The following is a 27,237-nucleotide window of genomic DNA, read 5'->3' as shown; positions in this document are numbered from 1 at the left end:
TTTTTTATTTATTCATTTTTTTTTATTCACTTTATATAAATGAATGTACATAAATGTAACTGACCACAAAGAATTAATGCAGTTCTGAAGGTAAAAAGAGGGGCCAACCCATTGCTAGGAAAGTATACCTAATAATGTCCACTGAGTGTATGCTGTCAATTTTAATTAAGACTGAGGTCATTGTCCTTTGTTTTAAGCTACATTTTGAAACAAAGTAAAAACACATATTTAATTTTAGTGAATACGCAAATCCCCCAGATCTCCCTTCTGATTTCAGTCTTAATTAGTTTTTGTATATTCAGTAAATCTGAGACAGAGCGCCAAACTCAGTGAACTCAAACTTTACTGCTCTTCAACTCCAAGATCATTCCTCGAGGCGAGAGGTGCATCCAGTTACAGCAAAACAGGAAAAGAAAAGAACTAGAAAGAAGTGCAGGAAACACGGACATCATTTACTTGGCGGTTAAAAAGTAACAGAAAAACATCATTAGGAGACATTTGTAATATTTATTTCAAAGATTTCTCAAAGGCAATTGTGAATCTTTAAAGCTTGTATACGGATATACATACTTGCCCCTGATGACATTAGCCCTTATCACCCTTTGCACATCAGGATAAACTAATAGAAAGACATACAGCAGAAAGGCTTCAGTCACCCGGCAAGCTAATCCTCACCACCCGGTTTCACTCATGTTCAAACACTGTGTCAATGTACCAATAAATAACAATCTCAGAAAATTCTTTAAAACCTTGCACAATGCAAATGATAAATACTGAAAACACTGTTACATTAAACATGCTGCTGCATCAGTGAATGTAACAGTCTAATTATGGCTGGACCTGGAGTCATGAAAGGTTAACGACATCAGCAGAAAGAGATCCATAAGGCTATCATCTTTCCAGTCCATGTGCAAGGGGAGCATGGCAGGTTGCTCCAAGTAAAAAAAATAAATAAATAATAACGGTAGTGTTGGGAAGGTGGAGAGTGGGCTCGTCGGTGGAATGTGTCACTGTTGCTGGGATGTGGTCTTGATCCAATTAGGACGCAACAGCCATGCGGATCCTCTGTGGGGGACACAGGAGGACATTCTTGGCTGCTTTGACAGTGTTTTTCATCAGCATCGCCACAGTCATCGGGCCAACGCCTCCTGGCACTGGGGTGATGAATCCCGCCTTCTGTCTCACACCTGAAAGTGCACAGGAAAAGTATGACGATTAAGACCTTATACACCAAATGGAACTTTCCAGAAATCAGGTCGTATGTTGTATAAATATAATTTAAACAACATAAAGGTCACTTTATAAATAACACGGGTAATGAGGCAACATGATGCCAAGTATGTGCTCCAGAAACATGATCACGTTCAGCTTCCAAGAAGCAAAGTATAAGTCTGTGCCAAATGTTTGTTTATCAAACATTTATTTATTCCCTTTCCTCCATGAAGGAAGCGACGTCATTGGTTCGTTTTGCTAGCAGGATTACTCAAAGAGTTGTGCATGTATCTGCATGGATGTAAAGGAAGCTCCAGCTTGGTTGTATTAACTTTTGGATGTGAATTGCAAGTGTTCAATATGGGAAAAATCTGACATTTTGTGTCATATTGTCACATATAGAAATCTAATTAAAACAACAAACATCATTATAGTGTTTTCTAGAAACTATTACAAACTAATCTAGCTCCAGAACAACGACAAAGCTAGCAGGTCACACTGCTTAATCTTCGAATTTGGGCGTTTTCAGTCCCATTGCCACAGCTGTATAAAAATCAAGCACAAAGCCATGCAGTGTGCTTTTACAAACATTTATGAAAGAGTGGGTCGCTTTAAAAAGCTCACTGAACTTGAGTGTGGTACTGTAATAGGATACAGCTGTTACAGAGCGTGCGCAGGGGAGTTGAAAAAGGTTGCCTGTAGTACGTTTTATTGGAACACAATTTTAAATGCCTGTGTGGAGCACTGAGGTGTTCACATATGTTCTCCCTCTCAAGCCTTACCTTCAAAATCCACATCCCCAACCAGTCGGCTCTTTCCAGTGACGGGGTCCTGCACTCTGTTTATTCCGACGTCGATCACAGCTGCTCCCTCTTTGATCATGTCTGCAGTGATGAGGTTTGGAATCCCTGAAAGGTCAGTAACGTGCACACACGCACAAAGAGTACAGTTAGTGAAGTACAGCAAAAAGACAAAAAAGATTAACAAACAAGCCAACCAACAAACCTGCGGCAGCCACAATGATGTCAGCAATTTTAGTGTGTTGGCGAAGTTGATCCTTTGGAGTGTATCGGTGAGAAATTGTGACTGTAGCGTCACCTGCCACAGAGAACAGAGGCGTTAGGGGTGCACACGCTTTGGTTTTATCACCCAGCAATGCACGCACACATCCTGTCCTACCTCCGGGCCTCTCGTGACGGCCGTCTGTGTGCAGCAACATGGCGATGGGCATGCCCACGTTCTTGGAGCGTCCGGCAACCACGACATTCTTCCCAAAAGTAGGAATACCTGGAAGATAAGAAAATTTGCAATCTTTTAGATAGGGTTAAAATGCTGTTGAAGAGTCTGAGAGGAAGAAGGTGGTCACTATAGTTACCTGTGCGTTTAATAATTTCCCAAACACCCCAGGGAGTGGCAGGGAGCATGGTGGACTGATCCAGGCACATGCGGCCCACGTTGACCACGTGGAAACCGTCCACATCCTTGGTTGGGGAAACTGCATTGCAAACTGCACGCTCATCGATGTGTTCTGTCCAAAGAAAAGGGAGTTACAGTCAAAACAACTTCATCAACTCGTTCTGCTCACGGTGATAAGGTCAAATTCAGTTTCTCAGAGCAAATTCTGCCTCCAGCATGAAAGAAAATCCAAGCAAGAGACAGAAGGCAGGTGGGCAGTTTTCTGCTCCAACGTAGGCGCTGCAAACACACGTTCACCAAAGCTTGCATTCAGCCGTCATACTGGATTTCTAGACACCACGCACACGTACGCAAACCCGACTCCCAATGCAGGATTTCCCAGTTTTTCTGTACCTGGCAAAGGCAGCTGTACCAGTAGACCGTCCACGCGGGGGTCGGTGTTGAGTTTATCGATCAAGTCCAGTAACTCCTCCTCACTGATGTTCGTGTGCTTGAGAATCGTCTCACTTGAGATTCCTGTGGGAGGTCGAACACACAGGCGAACATTTGCAGTTTTGCCAATCACACGTATGAGGAATGTGCACCCCAGCCTTTAAAAAAAAAAAAAAAAAAGGGGAAAAAGAAAGAACCCCCCCCAAACACCTACCGACATCAGCCGCAGCCCGTGTCTTGTTCAGGACGTAGGAGTGGCTGGCTGGGTTGTCTCCCACGAGAATAACACTCAGATGGGGTCTTCGGTGGCCGGTTGAGACCCATTCCTCTAAGTCGGCCCGGACCTCATCCCTAATTTGCCGTGCGAGTTTCTTTCCTGAGATGACCACCGCCTCCTGCCTGGGAGTTGGCGAGACAATTGTGGTCAGAAGACAAGTTATTGGGCATCAAGATGCTGGGATTCATTGTTTAATTCCTGACAGATTTGTACACAGCTTTATTGAAAAGCGTTGGCCAACATGGCACAAATAACAGCACTGCGGCGCCAAAGCTAAGCCAAAATTCTTTCAACTAGGACTCATGTAAACTCATCTCAACCTTAATCCAAGCACCAGTTCTAGCCTCTAAAATTAGACATTAGACTGGGCCACATGCTTTACTACCACTTATGTTTCAATATGTATAGTAAACTGGTAGAAACAAGCAAGGAAAGTCAGGCTCTTTGAGCGTCTAACCATCAGGCACGGTCAGAGATATTCGATGGTTAAAACTCATGTACAGTATTTAGGACTGTACAGACGGCCGCCGCACCGTTTTGTCCTCTTTACACAAGTGTCAAAGATGGTTCTCCGTTATATAATGACAAGCAGAGCGCAGGGGCTAATAACTGAAGAGTAATGAGCCATCAACAGTGATGTAACCGTCACTTTTATCCTGTCCAAAGTAATTAAATCCTCAGAGAAAAGGATTGAGTGTTTTGGGGAGAATCACTGGGACCAGTGTATCAGGTCCCAGACGCAATGTGTCGAGGTTACAGGGCTAATAGAAGTTCAAATCCCCCGACAGGCTGAGGAAAGATCTCTCTTTACAAATGTTTGAATCACTCATGTTCATAATCGTTTACTCTGCACATGATAACACAGCACTAGTACCTCTCGCAGCTGAGTTTGCATAAATTTTCCTGGCATATAAATGAAATTAACTTGAAGTAACGTGATCCCACCAGATCTAATTTCACAAGCAGTGATGTAAGATAATCACACACACCCTAAATTATCAGCCTTGTGTCTTTATAAATCACGCAGATCATGTGCAGGACCCACGAGATTTAGGAGTAGTTTTTTGTGTGTGTGTGTGTGTGTGTGTGAGAAAGATTAGTTAATTGCATGTAGTCATACTGCACTCAGCACGTTTCCAATAAATACCTGCACATGCAGACACTTGCTGACTGGCTGCTGCAGCATTACTCTCAGCGTGTTATCAGGTTTTACAGACCATGTGATCAGATCTGCCCTGCGTCTTCATTTTTCCCCAGGTGTGCACAACTAAATCTCGAACTCCACCTGAAGCCTGCCACTGGGTGCAAGCATTCACACAGATTTCATCAGCCAGCCCCCCCACCTCATCTACACCTGCAATATTACCGGCTTGACGCTGGGGGCGCTGCGAAATGTGTTCCACTGAGGACGTTTAGTGCAATAAAACAATAAAAGCCGGCAGAATAAAACCCAGCGACCTCATCCGCGTACACAAAAGCCTACAAACAAGTGGGCACACGAAAAAAACAAACAAAAAAGAAGCAAACACTCCCACCGAGTGAGGTAACAGAGCCGCCTCAGAGGTCGTAAAATGACCGTTAAAGCCGCTCAGATCGCAGCAGATGTGCGGAGGAGACTCACCTCGAGGCGGACGTGTGCAGTTTACAGACTTGGTGCTGTGTGTGCTGGCACAGTTTCCTGAGAGTCCTGAGCGCTGCCATTTCTCACCGGCTCACAGAAGACGAGACACAGCTACAGCGCCGGTTACGAAAGCCTGGGTCTGACGGAAAGAGGCTGGGAAGGAGGAAGAGGAGCAGAGCGGCTTTAAACACCTCCCCCCGCTCGTGCAAGCTGCCTACGTCACTGCTATCAGTCACCACCAGCCCTCCGCTGCGGATACCAGAGCCCTGCCCCTTTACAGCAGCCCTGCGTGGCACAGGCGTGGAAGTTCATGAGCGGTACCAGGTCAGAATTGTTGTCGTTTTTAGAGCTTTAAAGGTATTTTTCACGTACAGTTTCCACGTTCAAACATCATAGTTAACTAAAACAACATTGAAACCAAGTCTAGGTGTGGTAAAAACATTTGAATCAACTGACTTAAAAGCTAATTCATAAAAAAAACTTAAGAATATTATATAGTTGCAAAACTAACTTAATTGTTTTGTATTTTCACAGAACTTTTTGCAGTTTTCACCGCAGGCCAAAGTCACACCCTGCAATGCTCAGAGATACTGCAGCTTAATGAGGCTTTGGCATAAATTAATATCGAGTCTATCAAATGAAGCGTTGTGTTTGTATTGTAATACATTTTCTGAACTTCCTAAATCTTGCTTCTAACTCTTAACGCCCACATTATAATAAGAAAACTAAAACCAACACTGAAACTGGATTGTTATTATTAGATTACTAAATGATTATCATGGCTTTCTTGGTCAAGTTGAGCCATTGTAATTACTTTATTCCCTATTGGCAGCTTTAACATCCTTTAAAACGTTTTTTTTCTGAAACCATAACAAAAAACAACTACAAATATAATGGCGTACATGGCACATTTATCTATTGGATGTATTAAAGCAGATTTTTATACATTTAAGTACTCACTTGTGTACACATAACAAGAATTGTACTTTAGTCAAGCACTTGATTAAATGTAGGTCTTATCTGTACTCATGTTTATTTCAAACTGTGGGCTCTTAAAGGAAAAACATTTCTAAGGCAGTAGATTTTTTGGAGTTAACCCCAGTGTCTGCTGGAGGTTTTGTGGAAAAAATTAATACCTGACTGAACCTTTTGAAACACACTGATCTGTTCTCTGTTTGCCACTGTTTGTTCTCACTCTTTGGTGTAACCACAAGTGAACAGCCTAGCTTTAGAGCTTGGAGAGTACCGAGATATACTGTAGTTCCTTATCTGGAGAGCACATGCAGGGTGGGCTATAAATGAATAGGTAGGTTCTCTGACAGATAATGTTGTATGCTTCAGATCATATGCTGTCTCTCTCTTCTCTTCTCCATCTTTCAGGTACAAGTTCATCTTGTTTCATATATCCAAAGATTTATTTATTTATTTTATATATATACATTTATATATTTATTTATTTTATATTTTGATATCTCTCTGATAAGTTTGTGTTTCCAGACTAATGATGCCTTCACCTGAACTGATGTGTCTTTTTTGACTCATATTGCGAGTTCCAAATGCAAATCCAAGACTTTATACCTTTTACTCCAGATCTTTTATCTGCTTAATTAGTTTTGCTATAATGAGGGAACAGGCCTCACCTGGCCATGAAATAGCTTGTTATTTGACTGAAAATGGAAAAGATTTAAGCTGACAGTCTGCACTTAGATCACATATCCATTGTTTGATTTGAAATCTGACTCTGTCTCACCCTGTCCCTAGGATCTACCTCTGTCACACCAGTCCTCTGCATGTCCTCCTTCGCTACATCCATGAACCTTCTCTGAGGTCTTCCTCTTGTTCTCCTGGCTGACAGCTTCATATTCACCTTCCTTTGTCCAGTATATCCACTATCTCTTCTCTGCACCATGTCCAAACCCTCTCAGCCCTACCTCTCTAACTTTGTCTTCAAACTCACAACTCACTGCTGTCTCACGGTCCTCATATTAAACAATCAAAAAATGATATAGAACTTAAGGGGAATGTTCTATGTCACAGTATTACAGTGTCACAGTATGTCACAGTGCTCCAGGATGACACATAAGAAAGTAACAGCTTTCTAACAGAAAGTTTTTGATCTTGGAATATGTACGTAGTAGTACCCACAGGCAGCCTGAAGGGGGCGACAGACTACCGGTTGCGCTGCTGCAGACAGAGGAAGAGGGTCTGCGGGTGCAGTTCATGTTAGCCTTCACTATTGCTGTTAGCAGGCACCACTGACAAGTGCCTCGCACAGTGTACTTCTAAAACGCGTTTTTGTTTATTAAACCAGCTTTAAGAGTTCAAATCGAGGGTCTTAAACGATTCCTGCGCCAAGATGAGCTTCCTGTTGTAAGTAAAAAAAAAAGTTTTTGCTTTTTTAAGCGCTCGTTGAGTTACAGCCGGAGCTTGCGGTTAATGTTAGCTGCGCTTCTGCGAAGTTCAGTCAAGGGAAGTAAGCGGCGATAAAATAAGACACCGCTACATAAAGAGGTCAGCTACCCATCCCAGTCTTAGTATAGTTTTAAGTTATGTTAAAGTCACCCATTTCTTACGCAGAGCTACCACTGATGATTGTAACATGATCGGGAAACTGTTGATTTACAGTTCGCCACAACTCGCGAACTATAACTTTTTAAAGTAGTGAGTTAGTACGTGCTAACTTTGCTAGCCTGGTGAGCAGCGCTAACTCGCGTTTGGTTAGCCAGCTTAGCTCATATAGTCACTCTCTAATTGACTTAAGCGATGCTAGACATTCAATTTTTAGTTATGAGCCACACCTTTGGAGGTCTAATCTCGCTGGGTTGTTATAAAGTGTAAAGCAACGCCGCTAATTAAGTTTCCGTTGTTTACAGTAATACCGTGACACTGGTGTATTTCCTGTCAGTGGGTATACACTATGATGTGGTTGAGTCACGGCTCTGACGCTGTGGAAACCAAAGTTTTTGGTTTGATAGCAAACGCTGCAGCGGTCATCCATCACGAGTTTGGATTCAGCGTGAAGTTCATAGATGTCCACCACCAAGCTTGCATCTGCTGAGTGCACACATGAATAGGAGTCCTCCTGTGTTTAGATCAAGGCCCAGGAAGAGGATCTGCTCTAAGATTAGCCTTTTAAAAACAACACTTTAGAGAAAAGTCTCTTGTTTATATAGTTCACTATCACAAGTTCAGTTTTTATTGTGTTCAGCTCCCTGTCCTGTTACACATTTGATTTGACAGTCTTACCCCAAAAGACCTTATAAAGGAAAAAAATAAAAGAGGAAGGAAAACACATGAAAGTCAGCCATGCAGGGATCAGACACAGACAGATCAACATGTCCAGTTAACAGTATATTTATCAGATATCAGATATTTAAGATGTAAAAATTACATTGTCAACATTTGAAGGGCAGACGTTAACCCCGCAGGGGGCAGACAGATATGGCCTGTGCCACATGACCACCGTGAAGACAATATTTCTTAGATCCACTTTGATTTCTTTCCAGTGGTAGTCGCTCATCTAAGACCTTCAAGCCGAAGAAGAACATCCCAGAGGGCTCCCACCAGTATGAGCTGCTGAAACATGCAGAGGCAACGCTGGGTAGCGGAAACCTGAGACAGGCTGTCATGCTGCCAGAAGGAGAGGATCTCAATGAATGGATTGCAGTGAATAGTGAGTGACTTAGTACACACACAGTATCCAACTAACCAGTTAAAGTTTGTACCTGTGCCCAGTGTTAGTATGAATCATAAATAAAATAGTTCTGTACAGGTGCTGCACATTTGCACCACCCTGTGGTGTGAAAAGAGTAGTAGGGTCATAGAAGAGTGCACACAGCTGGCAAACTGGTAAATAATTGGTTGTTGCATTAAGCAGGGATTGTAGAATTACATGTTTTATATATTATCTCTAATAAAATATGGTATGTTTAAATATATTGCTTATGTGCATTTTGTGCTTTTAAATCTATTAAACTGTGAGTGTAGATGATACTAAAATACATATTATAATCTAATTTGTTGCAAACCCCCCCCCCTCCCAGTTCTTTCTTCATAATAATAACATGCATAAATTCTGGATAAAACAAATAAGTATTTACTCTTTCCATTAGCGGTGGATTTCTTCAACCAGATCAACATGCTGTACGGTACCATCACCGAGTTCTGCACCGAGACGAGCTGCTCCGTGATGTCTGCAGGACCAAGGTAACGCCAGTCATTGTCCTCCTCATGTTTGTGCTCTTAATTTAGAGCAAGTATTTTCACTAGGGCATATTTAACTGAAGTCACTTTGTGACACAGCAGGAAAACCACGGGTGTTTAGTTGCTTTATCGATTTGTGTGGTTAATGATGTACACGATGGCCCACTGTCATGCGTATATGGGTAATGTCAAGAACCATCTGTAAGATTGATCAATTCAACACAACAACACCGAGACTAGGGCTGCAGCGATTAGTCAAGTAATTTGATTATAATAAATTCTCGACACAAATTCTTTGCTCCAGTGCTTCATTTAACTGTAGCACGTAGGTGTTGCCATGGAAATGTGAGCCACATTTGTGACTAAAAACAGACCTGCAATACAAACACAATAAAAAGTTTGATAACATTAGATTGTATTAATTAATTCAATTAAAAACAAAACGTTAAAACTTTTTTTCACAAGCCAATAGAAATTTAGACCGGCCAGCAAAACTCAGAGGCAGAGTAAAGGTAAATTTTTTTGCCTTAGTTTAAATTTCATTTACATCTTATTTTGACCTTTGACTGTACTTGAGATTATTTATATATTTTTACATTTCAGAGAAGTGGATTTTTGACTTTTAAGACTTGGGTTATTATTGAGCTATGAGAGAAACATTTTTTAGTGTTTGATACCAAAACATAATGTTTTTGTTGAGGATTTAATCCCCCCCCCCCCAAACAAAAAAAAAAAAGACCAACAAAAGGAAAAAGCTAAATCTGTTTTGCACTGTGTGTCAGATAAAGCAAAATTCAGCTGACTCATTTCATGCGGGTCCACTTCCTGTGTTTTATCATCTCCACAATTAAATTTTATCTATTTATTTGCCGTTGTTTTACCAGGAAGTGTCACTGAGATAAAAATAGCTTTCTTTTACATAAGAGACCTGGTCCAGCTGTTAAGACCTGATGTCCTGAGTTAACTGCAGAATCAGATTCCCAGATCACATTTTTAGTGGTGAGATGGTTAAGTTAAATCAGCTTCAAATCAGTCATCTGAATGTCACATGAGGAACACGGGAATTCAATCTTGCTCGTGGACTCTGTAGAAGCTGTTTAGTTAGACTCTTCCCCTATCCTCTGTCCTGCCAAGACTTTCTGCGCTCAGTCTCTAATCAGGAGGAAGAGACGAGGGGGGTTCACTTCCTGTTGACATAGCCGCCATCAAGACTACGAAACTTCTGCATTTCCCTCTTCTGTTCTTTTTTTGGCCTGTCAGCTACCAGATGACGTTCCACTGTCCTGACAGATACACAGTTATATGCAGAGCTCTCATTTTTCTTCAGCAAGTCCAGTTTAACTAGTGAAACAAGGTGGTAATCTGAGAGATGACTACTGATTTTGTTCTTTCTCTGAAGGTATGAGTATCACTGGGCTGATGGTACCAATATTAAGAAGCCCATCAAATGCTCTGCACCCAAGTACATTGACTATTTGATGACTTGGGTGCAGGATCAGCTGGATGATGAGACACTTTTCCCCTCCAAGATCGGTGAGTTTTAACAAAACTTAAAGCTTTTGTTTGTGTTTAACAGATAGAGGGATGTTTCCTTTGACTTTACTTTTAGCCTGTGAGAATAATTATGGTGTTATTGGTCTTCTGTGTTTTTGATAAAAAGACCAAAGAGCAGAAATAAGTTTTTTAGCTGCACACTTGGCATTTAAAGCAATGCAATCCTAAACATACAGACAAGATAACCAAGGGCAGCAGGATAATGGTGTTGGCGGTCCAAGCCAGTCACATGACTTCAGTCCAGCTAAACTGTGTCTTGCATGCTGAGGAGCAGACTGATGCCAAGAAGCCCCTTAGACAAACAAGCTTTCTCTTTGTTCATTTTCTACAGCTGAGGTTTTAAAACTGGAAGACAGCGCATGAGAAGGTTACAGTTCTTGCTGCCAGTCTGTCTGTGAATGTGATACTATCACTTTTAAACTGGAAAAGTATCGCTTTAACTATCAGCATTGTAGTTTTATATCAAAACATCATTTTTTAAGCTAGGCAAATGAGCTAAAAGTCCAGCAATCCTCTGGATTTAGGATGAAATTCATAGTGGACATTGAGGCAGCGCATTCTCTTCTCTTGACATCAGCATTTTCCAACCCCTTCTCCCCTACAGGAGTTCCCTTTCCCAAGAATTTCATGTCTGTGGCCAAAACCATCCTGAAGCGCCTGTTCAGGGTTTACGCTCACATCTACCACCAGCATTTTGACTCTGTGATGCAGCTGCAGGAGGAGGCCCACCTCAACACCTCCTTCAAGCACTTCATTTTCTTTGTTCAGGTAGGTGGTTTGTGGTTCTACAGCCCCTTTCATACCTGGACTGTTATTTATATATATACTGATCTAAAGAGTCCCGAGTCATTTTTTCTCTTACTTGAGTAATCTTTGTGAGGGGGAACTAATAATGTTTCTGAAACTGTTTCCATTTGGCTCAGGTTTGAATAAAAGCATTTTTAAGATAGTGACAACTTCTTGTAATATATATCTACATTGAGCCACTTCCATAACTGATACCACATATTTTTGCAATGCTACCTCAGTCTGTAAGCAGTTAAATTAGAATACATGTGACTCATGCACATTCGCCTGACATGAGTATCTTGCTGCAAGACTCTTGTGGAGAAGACAGATGTAGTTAAAATCCTCCTGAAATGTTTGCATGTACACACACCTCCATGTAGAAATAGTAGTCATTACTCTGCTGAAAGCCATAATTAGAAAGTTAGCTCCCTCTTCTCATCCTTTTCATCTTGATCATGTGCACACTAATTCTCTGGCGTCCATTGCACATTAACTTTTAAGTGAAACTGTGATTGGCGACTTCTTTGGCCTCCCGGTTTATTTCTGTTCAGCAGTGTGCTGCGTGTGCCTGCACGGCTATTTTTGTCCACACGGTTCTCTTCAAGATCCTTAAATGTGGTAATGTCCACATAAAAAAAAAAAAAAGTAATGTGAAGAGCCAAACAGGGGGGAAAAAAGTCACTTTTGAGGAAAAAAAAAAAGATTGAAATTGATATTTAAACACCTTCACAGACCACACTTGTCACAATAGCTGACATTGCTCAAACACAGGAATAAGCTGAGCTACTCTCAGTTGCAGAACAAGATAAAACCACATCTTAATAGGGTGTGGCAGTAAATACTATGTGCTGTTAAGATGTCTTTTTATCATAGACTATACATAATGTACTTAAGTGTCTTGCGTCACACGTGCTTGATGCTAAATGCCAGTTTTAGTGCAGGTACTGATGCTCTAACTGCTTCAACAACAATAATAAGAGGCCATCGCCTGCAAAGAAAGGTCGACATACGCAGGATTCCATTAGCAGTCAGGATAAGCGGTCACACGAATATGGTTGTTAACCCAGGGTTTATGAATCTAGCACTCATGTTAAAGGGGTGGTGTTGGCAGCCATCACAAACATGCCTAGGTCTACTGTCACCAAAGCAGTTGAATTTACAGAAGATAAAACTATAATGCAGACAAAGCAGCCGTATGTGTGTCTGTAATAGGAAAAGCACAGTAGAGCAGTACAGTATTAAGGTCCTGTGTGAATGTGCAGTCAGTATGATGGGAAAAGACCTGCTGTGTTAATAAAGTCAAGGCCGGGGGGTCAGTGAATACAGTCGTGTCTTAAAATCTATCTTTTATGACTGACATTCAGCGTGGACAGACATAGACTTTAGAAGTTACTAAAAAAAAAAAAAAAAAACTTTAGATGCTCCTGCTATCTGAGCATGGAGGCCTGAGGTATCTTCCATGAATCCATTCCTAATCTCGGACATAAGGTTATTTCTTCAGCGTAAATGACCAGGATACCTTGGTAAGAAGTGAACCATCCTCATAGTACAGAAACCAAAGTTAACCCTGAAATGACCCAAATCCTGGTTCATAGTACAGGCCTTGTGTTGGTTGTGGAGAGAAATTTTTATTTTTGAGCTTTAGTAAATGCTACACTTTTATTTTATAGTTTTACACTGTAAACTTAAAGGTTCCCTGTCTAGTTTTCTCCTAAATAGATAAATAATGTTTACATTAATCATTCACATTGTGTCTATCCATGAGGTCTGAGAACCATTTAATTAAACTTATAAAATATATCTTAGAAACTAATCTGGAATACATGTGTAATTTTTAAAAACTTTTTTCTTACAGGAGTTCAACCTCATTGACCGGCGAGAGCTCGCTCCCCTGCACGACTTGATCGAGAAGCTTGGATCAAAGGACAGATAGACATTTCATCAGACGTCTTCCCTTCATAACATTTTTTTCTCCTTTTTTTCGCTGTCTGTGACCTCTTCTACCTCTGACTTCTAGCCTCAGCTCTGAAAATCTGTGCCTTCCTCCTCGTATCTCCTGAATCTTTGCTGTATTCTTTCCCTTTTGTTCCTTTCGGTTGTTTGCTGTCTTTGAGCCTCTGTTTTTTGTTTATTTTAGCTTCACAAGATCATAAAATAATTTTGTAGAGTAAACTTTTTTTTTTATATACAGGACTGTGGTTAGTGACTCTTTAAGAGCAACCTACTGATTTTTTTTTTTTTTTCTCTCAATTGGACCAAGGACATTTGGAAGTTGAAGTGAAACACAGCTGATCCGCTGTAATTACAGAAACTGACCAAATGTAGGTTTTTCTTTTTCTTTTTTAACTCTCTGTCATTAGTTTACAGGGAGAGTAACAGGAAGGATTGGGGGTAGTGACGTTAACAAAGGTTTTCAGAGGGCTTTTGTAACATTACATGAAGGCAGGCAAAAAAATGTAACAGTATATTATAGTATATTAACAGTATATAGAGCTCTGTCACGCACTAGTTGTGTATCTGATATCCCACACGCTAACAGGGGTCTGATTATGTGACGAGATTCAGTGATAGTTAATCGTAAGGTGCCTTTCCTCTTACACCATAAAAGAACATCATCTTAGACTCCAGTAGTTTCAGTTTGATCACACATTACTGTCTTTTTGCACTTTTTTTCCTTCCTTATTTGATTAAAATAGTAAAATGTGAGATATAGTGCTTTTATTTACAATTTGGTTCCACCTATAGCTTTTATAATGACCCTGTGAAGGGACTATGTAGTGTAAAGTCAACCTGTTAACAGCAAAATATAATCTGTGAACTTTTTAAAAAATTTTAGTTCTTTTCTGTGGTGCCGATTAAAGTCAGTGCTGGTACTTAGTTTCTTTGTTTTTCCTTTTATTTTCAAAATTTGTACTAAATATTCCCCCTGAAATGGACCATAGTGGATAATTATTACTATTATTACACCTGTACACCTGAGATGTATGCAGTATTTCAGGCATGGGCAGTTCCTCCGGCTTCAAACAGCAGGGCTGTTTGTACTACCATCTTTTTATAAACTGAAGCAGATTATATTCCTGCTGAATGCTTTGTCTGGTTTTATCAAGGGAATTCTTGTTGGACCTAAATTTCTATTGGACAATCACGTGACCAATTATGATCTTAAATTATGCACAACAGGAACTAACTATTAGATTTAGGGGCAGCAGGATTCATTTTATTTTTTGTTACCACTTTGTAAGAAAGACTTGTCGTCATACCAAGGTAAAGGTGTAATTGTAAACTTTTAGTTCACGGCTCACAAGATGCTAGTCAAGTCAGTACTCTGCAGGCATTTCCAGGCATTACCTTGAATCTGTATTCAATGACATGTTTTTGAAATTTATTTTCTTTTTTTTTTTCCCCTCATGATTTTTATTTTTAAGATTTTGGTATGACGTTACATTTCATATTGCATTGCAAAATGTTGGCTTTATCTTTTGAATCTTGTTTAACAAAAAGGGCTTTGAAATGAATGAAACCAGTTTTGTTTTTGTTTTTGGTTTTTTTTTTTGTTGTTGTCTTTTTTTTTATTGGACCAATTGTTGGCTGGTCATTCAGGCTAAGAAAGAGTTGTTTGTATGTACCACGTCCACACATTTGCTGTACATAAGATCAGTGTTTTCTCTGAACAAACCTGTGCCTTACCATAATGGAAGTGTCTGATATGATGGCATTGATAGATCAGAAACTCAATAAACACTGAAAAGACACTGCTGCTTGGTGTGTACTGCATTTCCATGACATGTCTTTTTAAAAGACTATCAATACCAATATTAGTGTTTCTGACAGTTCATTTAGTAACATGCAGCTGAGCAGTTTCCAGGGAATCATTTTGTAGGGCTTTTACGGGAGCAGATACTGGTGCTGATGCTGGGTTCATGGCTTTCTACTGCCCTGCACAGCTCTCCTTGAGTAACCGCCTATCTCCTGAGCAGGGAGACACAGCAGAACTTCTTGGGATGGCATGACGGGCTGCAGGTGCCATCAAGAACACTAGCAAAAGCGATACTAGAGAAAAATCAGTTAGTGATAAAGAGAGCAATATTCTAGTAACCATTTGCAAAGCCATTCCCTTATGCAGGTGGTCTTGTTAGCTCTGCAGTGCACCTGTTGTAGCTTTCATTTGCAACAAAGCACAAGAAATAAATTCTCAGTGTTTGATGCTTCTATCTGGACAAACTGACATCCATTGAGTTTAACTGACTTAATTTTATAACGTTTTGACTGAACTTTGGCTTTATGTGATTGAGTAGTGTATGATAGTATCCAGGCTATGAATCTAAATGGGACTAAAGCTGGTAATTTGTTTGCGATCGCCACTAAATTGTAGACTTAAAATTCTAATAGTTTTAAAGATGGTAATCATTATTGTTATTTAATTTGAAACTATTATTTTTCTGGTTTTAAAAAAAGAAAACTGATTAACGACAATCATGTTTTGAAATGATAGGTTTAAATATCTAGCTAAATATACAATAAAATGTGCACTAAACCATTAAATGTGTAAGATTTCGGAGAAATAGGATAGAAAAAATAAAAATAAGTAGATTTACCCGAGACGTTTTCAGCCATTGCACGGTCCTCCTGTCAACCAATCAGAGATCAGTCTGGCGAGATAAGTGAAGCTTTTGTGCCCTGAGTTGAGACTTACAGTTAACTTTGACCCTTAACTGCTTCAACGTAAGTGGGTCCACACCCCAAAATATAGAGCCTGCCATTCCGTTCGGTAGGTGTATTCTGGTTGCAATTTTATAAATTGCGACGAGACGCTTTGGTTTGGTTGAGTCATAAACTGCCTGACGAACTCCGCGTTGGGTGTCAATCTAAACCAGCTCAAGAAGGAAATAGCGAACTGTTTTTCTGGCTAGTTGTCGTCAAGTAGTTATCTGTCGTCTGTGAGTTTGGGTGAATATCATTGACTGATAAGCGCTAGCGTTAAATCGGTTGATTTGGCTTTACTTCTAACGGTCGGCAGAAACTATCTAAAGGGGGGGGAAACGATGTTACATTAGCTTCTTGGCTTAGTAGCCTCTTCGTATGCGCTTATAAAGTTAGTTAGCTAGCGTTAACTTTGCGGTGATACCTAGTCGTGTATTCAATACGGGGTTATATATCTAGCAAAATAATAAGGAGCTAGCACAGTAAAACGTTTCGAGGTATTTCAAATATGCTTGTTAGTTATTACTGAGGAGGAATTTCCTTGCTAATTCAGGCCATCGTTGTCAGCTAACGTCAGCTACCTGCCTGAAACACTGGGTGAGCAAACCGAAAGTCCTGCTGCCAAGCAGTTTCAATGACTAACAACAGTGGCGGCCCATATAATGTCTGGGCCTATTTTAATAGAGCTCGATATAAAAAAAATATTATTGTCGCCCGATGTTCAAATGGCACCTTTTTCACGAATCATTCACACATATTCTTTAGCTTCAAACTGTAGCTCATATGAACGCCAAACTCACCAGAGAGCTGATTTAAATGTATCTTCCTCCTAACAACTTGCTGATTTGTTACTAACGTATTACTTTTCCCCCCACAGTCTTTGGTAAAATCATGGCAGATGAAAACACACAGTTCTGTGGCAATTGGTAGGTATAATATAATAGGTGGAATATTTTGCATCGCCCGATGAATATTTTTTATAGATTGACGTTATAAAAGGTTTCTTAATTTTCTTTGTCCCTTTAAGCAAACATGACATCCCTGAGGCCAATTTTACAACCCACGAGATTCACTGCAGAAGAAATATTTCTCTGTGTGATGTGTGCCAGGAGCCAGTACCCAGGTCAGACCTGCAGGATCACAAGCAGCAGGAACATACACAGGTAAGCCTGAAGAGGAGCGATGTAGACTTTCACATGATCTCTGCAATAGATAATAGATGTGTGCTCTCAGAGGTGGGGAATATATATATATATATATATATATATATATATATATATTGTGTGTGTGTGTGTGTGTGTGTGTGTGTAAAGAGAGAGAGAGATGTTATGAAGTTCAGTTTTATTTATTTACTGACAGCTCACAACAACTTTCCTCACAAGGTGCTTTGTACTGTAAGATAAAGACCCTACAATTTTAGAAAGAAACCGCTGTAATCACACGATCCCTGTTGGCAAGGACTTGGCAACAGTGGGAAGGAAAAACTCCCTGGTTACAGGAAGAAACCTTCACCCGATCCAGGCTCAAGGAGAGGCAGTCATAATCTGTAACCTGTAGGGGAAAGATGAGAGCGCAGAGAGAGCTAAGACAAAAGACACATTATGGATGTGAGACACAAACTTGATAACTGCTAAAGACAGCAGTATAAACACACAGGTCTGAGAAGACCTCATGCAGCCTAGGCCTATTGGTGCATAACAAAGGGAATGTTAGGCCTACCTGATTCATCCCTAACTATAAGCTGGATCAAAAAAGAAACTTTTAAGCCTAATATTAAAAATAGAGAGGGTCTGTCTCCTAAATCCGAACTCGGAGATGGTTCCATAGTTGCGGGGCCTGAAAGTTGAAGGTTTTGCCTCCCATTCTATGTTTGAAAACTCATGGAGACTGAAGTTAACTTGCAGTGCGAGATTAAAGTGCTCTGTTAGGATAATAATATATAAGGGATATAACGGGGCCTAATTATTCAAGACTTTGTATGTTGAAAGAAGCTTTGTAAATTCAATTCTGAATTTATGAAAACATTTATTTGCTGTAAATTGATTCCACCACCCATTTGATTTCACTGGATTCTCTTACTTTATGACTCATTTGGTGTTACTTAACAAAAGGAAAGGGCTTAAGGAAATGAAAGTTGGCTAACTTGAAATGAAGAAATAGAAACTCAGAAGGAAGATGGCTGACAGAGATGTAATTGTGCGCAGGACATCTTGTCAGAAGGGAATAATAATGATAAAACACACGGTGATACATAGTCACTGCTTTTTAAAATATTTTTATGTACATTTTGTGTTTCTCAGTTGCTGAAATATTGTGATACATCACAGATGATTTTTTTTTTTTTTTTTTTTTGTTGCAGTGGTTCTCAAACTTTTTCTGAACCTGGAAAAAAAGTTTCATCCTGCTCTCTACAAGTTTTATTAATGTGTAAAGTGTAAAAAGTTAAAGTTAAAAATGTAAAAGTTAAATTCTTCTCAAGTGCAAGCTCTGTTAGTGTGTTTTTTTTGGGGTGGGGGTGGGGGGTTGTTGTTTTTTTCTTTATTTAAACCTTATTGGATTCTAAAGTGTCACAACAGTGATAATGTAATAAATCCTGTGCTTTTCATTTTAGATTACCTGCAAGTGTGGTTTGAAGATTGAGAAGAATAATTTGGATGCCCACCAGGTATTATTGGAAAGCCTTTCCATTCCTTATTTTTATAACTCTTAGCTTCGTTAATCTTCATTAAATCCTGCGTCTTCATGATGATTGTCTGTTGCAGAGCTCTGAATGCTCTCAGCGGCTGGTTCCATGCCAGTACTGCGAACTGGAGCTTGTCTTCAGTCAGTCCAAAGACCACGAGGATTATTGTGGAACGCGCACTGAGCCTTGTCCCTACTGCAAGTGCAATGTAATGCTGCGAGAACAAGCTACACATCCGGCCTTATGTGGAAGCCTCACACCGCCCCAAGAAAGAAACAACAGTAGGATGGGTCGAAGTCCAGGGGACCCTCAGTCAGGGGCATGGCTGGAAGCTCACTCTATTAGAAACCCCCTGAGAAGCCAAGAGAGAGGCCCGAAAAATAATAACGTCAGTGCAGCAGAGCAGCAGGTCTTTCCCCGACCTTCAGTTTATAATACTTCAAGGGGATTTCGGCCCTTAGGAGACTGGAGAAATATTTCACCACAGAATCCTTTCAGCAGCTGTGAGTGTTTTGATTGATACATTTTGAAACAGCAGCACACAAATGAATGCTCCAGAAATGTAACTAGCTGAAAAATTAAAATACTTTTATAAGGTGTTGTAGGTGCTTAAACTGAAAAATGTGTTATTTTACCCCATTGCTAGATAATTGCTAGGTATCATGATGATATCATCATAACGTGTGTTTTAGATCGGAAGCTTCAGGGGCCTAAGATGTACCTGTGTGCAAAATTTGGTTCCTCAACTCCTGATTGCGCGGGAGGACACACATACACAGACAGAACATACACAGCACTGTGTGTTTGTCTATATCAGCATAACCTCAGTGTTATTGGCAGTTTTCTTCAAAAACTTGTGAAATATTGCTCACACTTTAGGTCTCCTACTGTCATGTTTGTTTTTTAACTTTTACATTTTACCAAAAATAATTAAACAGACATTTATATTTTCTTTTACTCTACATTTTGCATAGAGATTAGAATGAATTTGCCATGCTGTTGAGTTATTTTCCTGAACTAATTATTATTATTATTTTTAAATATCTTGTACTTCCAGTGCTGGGGCAGAGTGATTTTCTGCACAGCAGAAGCGGCAGCACATGGGCACATACTGAGCACACTCTGGATGATGATTCATCTGGTCTGGACTACATGTTGGCTCTCAGCCTGCAGACTGAAGGAGACACAGGGGCCAGAGGTGTCGAGGGCAACGTGTGGAGTGGTATCTGGGATCACAAGATTGGAAAATCCAACACTTCTCTGTCCAACAACAACTATCCAGACTTCACTGTTGGATCGAGTACAAGTGCAGTGCAGGACCACGATCAAAAAGGTGAGTTAATGTTTGCTGGAAACATCAGGTTATTCGGATATCCATTTATTGATCATTTCAAATTGTTTCCCCAGATGCAATGCTGCCTTGTGAATTTTGCGAGGAGCTGTTTCCAGAAGACGACCTCATTTTACATCAGGTTTGAGATTGCCTTTGATTGGTGTTTCTTTGAGTCTCAGTGCTAACTCGATGTTACCACTCAGAGTTTTAGATGTCGGAAAGTTCCTTTAAATCGGCTGAGCTAAAACCTGAGTGGGGTCACAGAATACACGATGGACAAAAGCACTACAGTCACATGGTGCCTGAAAAGACTGCCGTGTGTCACAATTATACACTTAGACAATCGTTGCTTTGAATAATAATAAGGATCTTTTGCTGATTTTCTTCACGTCCAACATTTCTAAACGTTGTTTTACTTCCGCCTGTAATAAGGCATGGTGTAAGTTTAGAGGGGGCCAGTTTCAGCAAATGAAAATAAAAAGGAGCAGTTCATCCTCCCCAGACTTATCAAAGTAAAAGCTTATATTCATTTGCTTGCATTTTGGTGTTTATTGGCTGTATAATCAGTGAAACAAAAAATATTTAAAGTTGGTTCTTTGAGAACAAAACATATCAGTATTCATAGCAAATCTATGTCAAGTTGTCTTTGGAAGGAAAACACAAAGCATAAATCATCAAAGAACTCCTAGGAACTGTATTTCCAAGTAACATTAAACTGCTTTTATTCTCACAGAGTGGTGATGTTTAACCTAAAAAACTCGGTATAACTTTAAACTACTGCTTGCAACTAACTCCCCTGTAATTAAATGAAATTTCAATGCATTTTAATTTGAAATTACAATCTAATTATATTTACCCACTAATACCTAAAGGTAGGTACATGTGAATAAGGGGCTTACAAGTCAGGCTTTTACAGGAAACAAAGAAATAATTATACTGTAATTAAATTAAAGTAGCATGTAAATAATTTTACATATTGCATGAGTAAAACGATTTCGTACTTTGTGGTACACGGGCTGTATTATGGAGTGGATTAATGTTGCCTTTTTACGTCTTTATTTTATTTTTATTGTATTTTTTTACATCTATATTTAATATTCATTATGTTGACGTGCATTATGGATGCACAGCCACCCTCCTGTTAAAAGCTGACTTGCTGCCCCGTTATTCTAATGTGCCCAACCTTTTAAGCATTTGTAGGTAAATATAATCGCTTTTTTTTTTTTTTTTTTTTTAAATAAAATACATTGAAATGCCATTTAACTTCTGGGGAATTATGCTCTAAGTCGTGGGCTATTATAAAGTATTACCATTATAAACTATTAGCAAAAACTCCATTGTATTTCAGTGCAGAAGTCTTCACGCAGAAGCCCAAAACACCATAACACATAGGTGCACCTGTCCAGGTTTTCAAGATTCCTCCTATTGGTGGAGCTTCTCTGGTGGAAAATGCCACTTTCATCCTAGGTGGAAGCTTACCATTAGTGGAACGTCATTACAAACGATCATGTATTCCTTATAAAGTCCTGTTTTATTTTCTGATGATGGCTTGTGTGGTGAAATGCATTGGATTTCTTTTGTTTTGTTTTTTAGTTTGAACAGTTAGTTAGAATACAGGCGTTGTGAATTTTATTTAAAGAGACGGTGCCTTTGATGATTTTACCCTGTCAGTCAAGTTATTTTAAATAAGATATTGCCATTTTTGTTATAAATGTAAAATGTTTAATCACTAACTCGTTAATTTCTTTTTTTCTTTCTTTCTTTCTCTTTTTTTGACTAATGAACTTAGATATTTCTGATGGCGTCCACCCAGAGGCTACACCTTGAAACTAACCTTTATGCATATCTGACAGGAAATCATGAGATATTTCCTCTTAGAGAAACATTCATTTACTCAGTCTAAAAGACCTGCTTCAGCCTGCCAAGTAACTTCAGCTGACATTTTCAGATATTTTCCCTCTTTTGGTCTGAGTCCAGCCTCAGCTTTAGTTCATAACCTCTGTGTATTTCTGGTTCTCTTTCTAAGCCTTCTGCACACACTGCTGCCCTCTCAGTTGGCACTCTGTATTGTTAAATGACAAGTAATTGTGTGTGCTGCTCAGTGTAAAATGCTTAGATCCAGACTGATATCACACAGCGTGCAAACATTTGCATACCTTTGGTTTATCTTCGATTGTTCACAGTCCACTTAAACTCTATGCATGTTGGAGCACATGCCTTATTTCCATCTATATACATCCATAACATGACAACTTAACTGACGTAGGTTTCAACAGTGTCCACTTTTCTCTGTTTCAGACTGGATGCAGTCCTGCTTCGGCCTTTGCGTCTTTCAGCAAACAGCCCTCATCTCCACCTAAAGATGACAGGACCAGCTCCAGTACTTCAGGGCTGATGCACAGCCTTCCTGACACACTCGCTTCTAATATCCCCACCTTCCCGCGGTCAGTCTCCCCAGCGTCCTACAGTCCTCCAGCCAGTCCACTAGAGGGCGATGTGGTCATACCATGTGAATTTTGTGGAGTTGCTCTTGAAGAGGCTGTAGTCTTTCACCATCAGGTATTTCACTCGTCTAATTACCCAGCCAATACAAAACTCCCACTTCATGATGACTGTTAGGAACTCTGTGTTACCTTTTAAAATGTGTTCAACTACATGTGTATGTATTGGGTTTTTTTAAAAAAGTTTTATTTATTTTGTTTGTTTGTTTTGTTGTTCTTTAATACAGGACAAATGTGATATGCGGCCCCAGAGTGCTCACCCTCTGAATAACGTAACAAAAGCATCGATCAAAAAGCCACTAAGCCCTGGTAGAGAAGCCTTTGGGCTGCCGTCCCCAGAGTTTCAGAGGAGAATAAGGCACCAAGGTAAAATCTGACATTTATTCAGAAACCTGAAATATGGGAATAAATAACTGACTAATTCTGAGAAATCTAAATATGCCATTTGCAGTGATGTAGTAATATATGGAGACATTGTTTTTTATATGAGCAGAAATAATTTTGTAAGTCTGTGTTTCAACAGTGATTAAGCGATTTGACGCACTTGTGTTTAAATGACATTTAAAATGTCTTTGTTCTCATGGTTTAGTCACGTTTTGGCATTTTAACCTTTAACAAAAGCAGGGGAAAGTGTGTGTAAGTGTGGGGGGTGGGGGTGGGTGACAGACGGCAAATGGCCTGGGTGGACATAAATCTAGGCCACTGCATTAGCCTTCAGTATTTGGGTCACGAGCTCAGCCAGGTGAGCTGTAACAGCACATAAATCTAAAACAACTTTGTTCAGCAAACGAGCCTTCATCAGGGAGTTAAATGTGATCACAGCATGAGAATAAAATTGATTTAGATATTTTATGTTTATGTGTGTTTAATTGAGTTTTCGTTTGTACTTGTGGTTAGATAAAATCAGAATTAAAGAACTGTTCAATTCAGTTTAAAGAAACTACATACATAAAGCTAGAATACCTTTCATGCAGTATCAGCAAACACGTTTGTATAACTTGTTAAAGGTTTGTGTTGTTTGCATTTTATTTGGGTTACTAGATACTGTATGTCCAGTTTTTCTTCTGTTGTATCTACATCTGCATTTGTTTTCATTTACACCTTTTCTTTTTTTTCTTTCTTTTTTTTTTTTAAATTCTCTTGTATATAGCAGACTTCTTGGATGAGGACTTTGCATTTGACAGGGAAACACCATCAGGGCAAAACCAAAGGGGATGGCAGAAAAGCTGCATCGGCCAACCGAATCAAAGGAAGGCATCAAACTTTGATGTTTCGCTTAAGAACAGACCTCAGCAGGGCGGAGAAGAAGAAGGGACTCACTTTTCTTTCTGTGACACAGACAAGAATGCATCTCTAAAGGGGTAAAATAATTATATGTGCAAATATTTTTTTAGCTTTACATGACTGTTGTTAGTTTTTAAAAAATTATTAAATATATACTTTTTGCTGCACTTTTAGTGATATTTTCCCTGTGACTCTTAACAAGTAGTAAAGAAAATAGATGAATGGACCTGATATGTTATTAATATTCTCATTTAAATGTATTTTTCCACCAGACTTCATTATCCAGAAAACAAAGAAGGAAGAGGTAACAGAAGGAATCAAGTATCAAAGGTACACAACTTTTAAAATCCCATTCACCTACATTGATATTTGTTTGCATGTTTGTAGGATCAGAGCATGTACATGGTGAAAAAGCAAAAAGTTAACCCAGGCAACACCAGCTAATTTTCCTGCTTGTTTTTTTGTTTGTTTGTTTGTTCCTCAATTGTTTTTGCCAAAACTTAAACTTTAAATTAATGACAGAGCAGTAGGATAAAGTTAACCTATTCAAAGTAACCTGTTAATAATAAAATAAAATGTAAAAAAAACAAACAAAGCGAAAGCCGAAACTTTTTGTTTTGCAGGTGGCATAAAAAAGTAAAAGTAGAAAAAATTGAAGTTAAACCAAATAAGATGTTTCTGCTAATAATCCTAATTTGATTAACAATAAAAACACAGCACATTCATGCATAACGAGTGACGTACCTTGACAGTGTCTTTACCTTCCAAACAGTGCATACACTGTGCACAATCTCTACTGACATACATTCGGTGGTTTATAGTATAGCTCTGACCATAAAACCACAGCCTCTGTGCACCAGTCTGTGCACACTGTTCTTTACTTTAAACCAATCACAGCACAGGAATCTAACCTGTTTATCCTCCACTAACCTGCAGAGGATTTTCATGCAGCCTTTAAATAGCAGTTAGTCTACCTCAGTTTGCTTTGCAGCAAGTTTGACAATATGAAAAAAACATAATGTCACATGTACAGACCCAATATCTGATTTAAAAACATGAGGACTTACATGTAAGCTTTAAATTTACAGTTTATCAAATCCCACTAAGCAATTCTTACCTTTAGATTAACCTCTCTTCTTTCTCTCCTGTCCCCTTTCTTATCTTTCTCCATCTGGGAGTGAAATACAGCAGCTGGACCTTTAGCTGATGTTTGTTGAGCTGATTTAAAAACGCTGCATTTGTAATGACCTCACATTCCCTTAATGCTTACTCGTCTTCAGTATGGCTAGCTAGATGCTGAAGTACCTCAACAAACAACTGTAGGAAGGAAAAGCAAAGAGTAGTGAGAAAACAAAAACTATTCAAGTACAGATACCTGAAAATTGTACTTAAGTACAGTATTTGTACTTTGTTACTTTCCACCTCTGCCAATTAACATAATGTTTATTTTACTGGTCTGTACACTAAATCACCAGATTATTTCATCTCTTATCTTATTTGTGACAGTGTTGCATTTCACTGCTATGGTTTTTAGGTTCTTTATAGATTTTTAATCACCATTTTATCAGCACTATCTGATAGCATCTCTGATGACAGTAGACGACACTCGTAGGGATTATTTTGGACAGGAACAAAAGTCACATGAGGGGTGAAGCGCCCCTTTTTATGTGGGCACACAGCTTAACAGAGAAAGTTGATAACCACTCGTGATACCTGTTATCTCTGACTGGGGTTTAGGTTTTGTTAAACCAGCTAGCACAAAGAAAGAACTTTGTTCAACGCCCCTCTGTGAAACTTTCACAAGGAAAACATTGAGGATAGAGCAGGTCCAAAACAGCAGGTCATGGGAGCTCTTGGTAACATTTACTGAAAGTGGTCCAAGTCATAGCAACCAGTGAACCCAGCAACGGGGTCATGGGTGACAAAAACCTATTTATATGTCTATGGTGCAGCTAGGCCATCACAAAAGAGCCATTACCGCACAAACTGCTCCAAATCATACTGCTAGCTTTGATAGATGGATCTCACGCTGCATCACAGCTGTTTGCAGTTCTGTCCAATGTGCACAAAAGGTGGACCTTACCCAGTAAAGTAAGGCCAGCACTATGCTAAAAAGAAGGTTTGATAGAAATGTAACTGCACACTGATGCAGACCATGTGCGCTCTTCATGGTGATCATAGGATGATGCAAATATAAATACATGGATGTAATTATTACTATGAAATAAGTGAGATCATTAATTCTCTGCACACAGAACGAGTTAAAAAAAGAAGAAGAAAAGTTTGAAGACATTTGATCGCAGAATAACTGTATAATTAACGTGAGGGCCACACAGCATGATTTTAAAAGCATTTTCACTTTTCTTTTTTTTTTCCAACTGCAGTTACCCAAGAAGCAAAATGAAGAGCAGGACGAAGAGTGAGAGCTGAGACTGGTGCAGAAATGGAATAACCAAATCTTCTACTCTTCTGCTTTTCGTGTAACTTTTTGCACTTTTTGAAACTTAATGAAACATATAGCTATCTGCTAAGTGCCTGTGAGAGTGTTTGGATTTTAAAGTTTATATCTTGAGGAATTTTACTCTTAGTATAAAAAAATAGAGTGCCCCTATTATGCTTCTTTGTAGCTTTGTAATTTTTATTTTGGGAGACTGCTACAGTAAGCTTACATGCCTTAATGTTCAAAACTACAATTTTCTCAAACTGTATACTTGTGAAATCTTCAAAAGCTCCCATTTAAGCTCCTCTCATTTTAAGAACCCCCGTTGCACAAAACCCTACTCTGATTGGTCAGCTGGCATGAAAGCAAGGACAGCTCTGATTATATACTTAAGATAGTCCAGAATAGAGAGAATTTTGATTACTTCTAACTTTCTGTGATTAGTTTACATGTAAATATAAATGAAATCACAGCACAACCATTATCTCTTACTTATCTGAACCATCATGATGTGGCTGTTCTAACATCAAGATTATAGGAGTGCTGAACTCTGCCTCCTCAGATATCAGGGGTGCATGAAGACTCCTGCATACCGTCTTTCAGTCAGCAGAACATTTGGCATGCTTTGCTCTAAACTAAGATATTTTGGAATGAGCAGAAATGACTCTACTGTGAAAATCATGGCAGACTGTGAGGCAGCTGCTCGTTCTTTGTTTGAGGGAGTGCCAGTCTTGTGGCATTATAGGAGTGTGGTGCATAGCGATCTAGAATGAGTTCAGGAGCAGTGTTTT

General features: G+C 39.4%; 3 protein-coding genes and 2 long non-coding RNA genes across 14 annotated transcripts; 2 read left to right on the top strand and 3 right to left on the bottom strand.

The window, feature by feature from the left end:
• Positions 1–487: 487 nt before the first annotated feature.
• mthfd2 (methylenetetrahydrofolate dehydrogenase (NADP+ dependent) 2, methenyltetrahydrofolate cyclohydrolase) lies at positions 488–5,155 on the bottom strand. Its single transcript, XM_026186971.2, has 8 exons — positions 4,959–5,155; positions 3,275–3,459; positions 3,022–3,144; positions 2,588–2,740; positions 2,392–2,499; positions 2,218–2,310; positions 1,995–2,120; positions 488–1,187 (listed from the first exon to the last, which is right to left on the bottom strand). The coding sequence occupies exons 1-8, from the start codon at positions 5,036–5,038 to the stop codon at positions 1,039–1,041; spliced, it is 1,017 nt and encodes a 338-aa protein (XP_026042756.1). The 5' UTR covers positions 5,039–5,155; the 3' UTR covers positions 488–1,038.
• On the top strand, positions 5,153–14,377 carry mob1a (MOB kinase activator 1A). 5 transcript variants are annotated; one of them, XM_080308721.1, is made up of 8 exons: positions 5,253–5,282; positions 6,300–6,338; positions 6,720–6,785; positions 8,465–8,631; positions 9,071–9,164; positions 10,561–10,694; positions 11,320–11,483; positions 13,360–14,377. In XM_080308721.1, the coding sequence occupies exons 1-8, from the start codon at positions 5,269–5,271 to the stop codon at positions 13,435–13,437; spliced, it is 756 nt and encodes a 251-aa protein (XP_080164847.1). In that variant the 5' UTR covers positions 5,253–5,268; the 3' UTR covers positions 13,438–14,377. The 5 variants fall into 5 exon arrangements, with proteins under 5 accessions (XP_026042758.1, XP_080164848.1, XP_080164847.1 ...); XM_080308722.1 differs by lacking the exon at positions 6,300–6,338 and having other exon boundaries at positions 5,169–5,282; XM_080308723.1 differs by lacking the exons at positions 5,253–5,282; positions 6,300–6,338 and adding an exon at positions 6,242–6,264.
• On the bottom strand, positions 8,123–25,449 carry LOC145432126 (uncharacterized). 2 transcript variants are annotated; one of them, XR_013912401.1, is made up of 3 exons: positions 25,124–25,449; positions 9,059–9,151; positions 8,123–8,588 (listed from the first exon to the last, which is right to left on the bottom strand). It is a non-coding gene; the product is annotated as an uncharacterized LOC145432126 (long non-coding RNA). The 2 variants fall into 2 exon arrangements; XR_013912400.1 differs by lacking the exon at positions 25,124–25,449 and having other exon boundaries at positions 8,297–8,588; positions 9,059–9,301.
• On the top strand, positions 16,164–26,537 carry trafd1 (TRAF-type zinc finger domain containing 1). Of its 5 annotated transcripts, none has more exons than XM_026187991.2 (12): positions 16,164–16,272; positions 17,083–17,131; positions 17,233–17,368; positions 18,817–18,870; positions 18,968–19,391; positions 19,946–20,221; positions 20,296–20,360; positions 22,520–22,780; positions 22,950–23,088; positions 23,873–24,083; positions 24,279–24,336; positions 26,391–26,537. In XM_026187991.2, exons 2-12 carry the CDS (start codon positions 17,097–17,099, stop codon positions 26,427–26,429), a joined length of 1,698 nt encoding a protein of 565 aa, XP_026043776.1. In that variant the 5' UTR covers positions 16,164–16,272; positions 17,083–17,096; the 3' UTR covers positions 26,430–26,537. The 5 variants fall into 5 exon arrangements, with proteins under 5 accessions (XP_026043776.1, XP_026043777.1, XP_026043778.1 ...); XM_026187992.2 differs by lacking the exon at positions 16,164–16,272 and adding an exon at positions 16,345–16,451; XM_026187993.2 differs by lacking the exon at positions 16,164–16,272 and adding an exon at positions 16,347–16,441.
• On the bottom strand, positions 17,535–25,073 carry LOC145432128 (uncharacterized). Its single transcript, XR_013912402.1, has 2 exons — positions 24,751–25,073; positions 17,535–17,756 (listed from the first exon to the last, which is right to left on the bottom strand). It is a non-coding gene; the product is annotated as an uncharacterized LOC145432128 (long non-coding RNA).
• Positions 26,538–27,237: the final 700 nt, after the last annotated feature.

The sequence above is a fragment of the Astatotilapia calliptera genome, chromosome 12, assembly GCF_964374335.1.
Source record: "Astatotilapia calliptera chromosome 12, fAstCal68.1, whole genome shotgun sequence".
Classification (NCBI taxonomy): Eukaryota; Metazoa; Chordata; class Actinopteri; order Cichliformes; family Cichlidae; genus Astatotilapia; species Astatotilapia calliptera.
The sequence above is the reverse complement of the archived record's forward strand: the minus strand, read 5'-3'. Positions and strand labels throughout refer to the sequence as shown.

Bases quoted from the DNA above. Each gene is read 5' to 3' on its own strand.
- mob1a (XM_080308721.1), top strand. The intron at 6,339-6,719 runs GTACAAGTTCAT...CCCTGTCCCTAG, and splicing joins TTCTCTTCTCCATCTTTCAG to GATCTACCTCTGTCACACCA. The intron at 9,165-10,560 runs GTAACGCCAGTC...CTTTCTCTGAAG, and splicing joins GTGATGTCTGCAGGACCAAG to GTATGAGTATCACTGGGCTG.
- trafd1 (XM_026187991.2), top strand. From the start codon at position 17,097: ATGGCAGATGAAAACACACAGTTCTGTGGCAATTG. The intron at 17,132-17,232 runs GTAGGTATAATA...TGTCCCTTTAAG, and splicing joins ACACAGTTCTGTGGCAATTG to CAAACATGACATCCCTGAGG. The intron at 22,781-22,949 runs GTATTTCACTCG...TCTTTAATACAG, and splicing joins CTGTAGTCTTTCACCATCAG to GACAAATGTGATATGCGGCC.
- mthfd2 (XM_026186971.2), bottom strand. From the start codon at position 5,038: ATGGCAGCGCTCAGGACTCTCAGGAAACTGTGCCAGCACACACAGCAC. The intron at 2,741-3,021 runs GTACAGAAAAAC...TTCTTTGGACAG, and splicing joins GGTACAGCTGCCTTTGCCAG to AACACATCGATGAGCGTGCA. The intron at 1,188-1,994 runs GTAAGGCTTGAG...GTGCACTTTCAG, and splicing joins TGGGGATGTGGATTTTGAAG to GTGTGAGACAGAAGGCGGGA.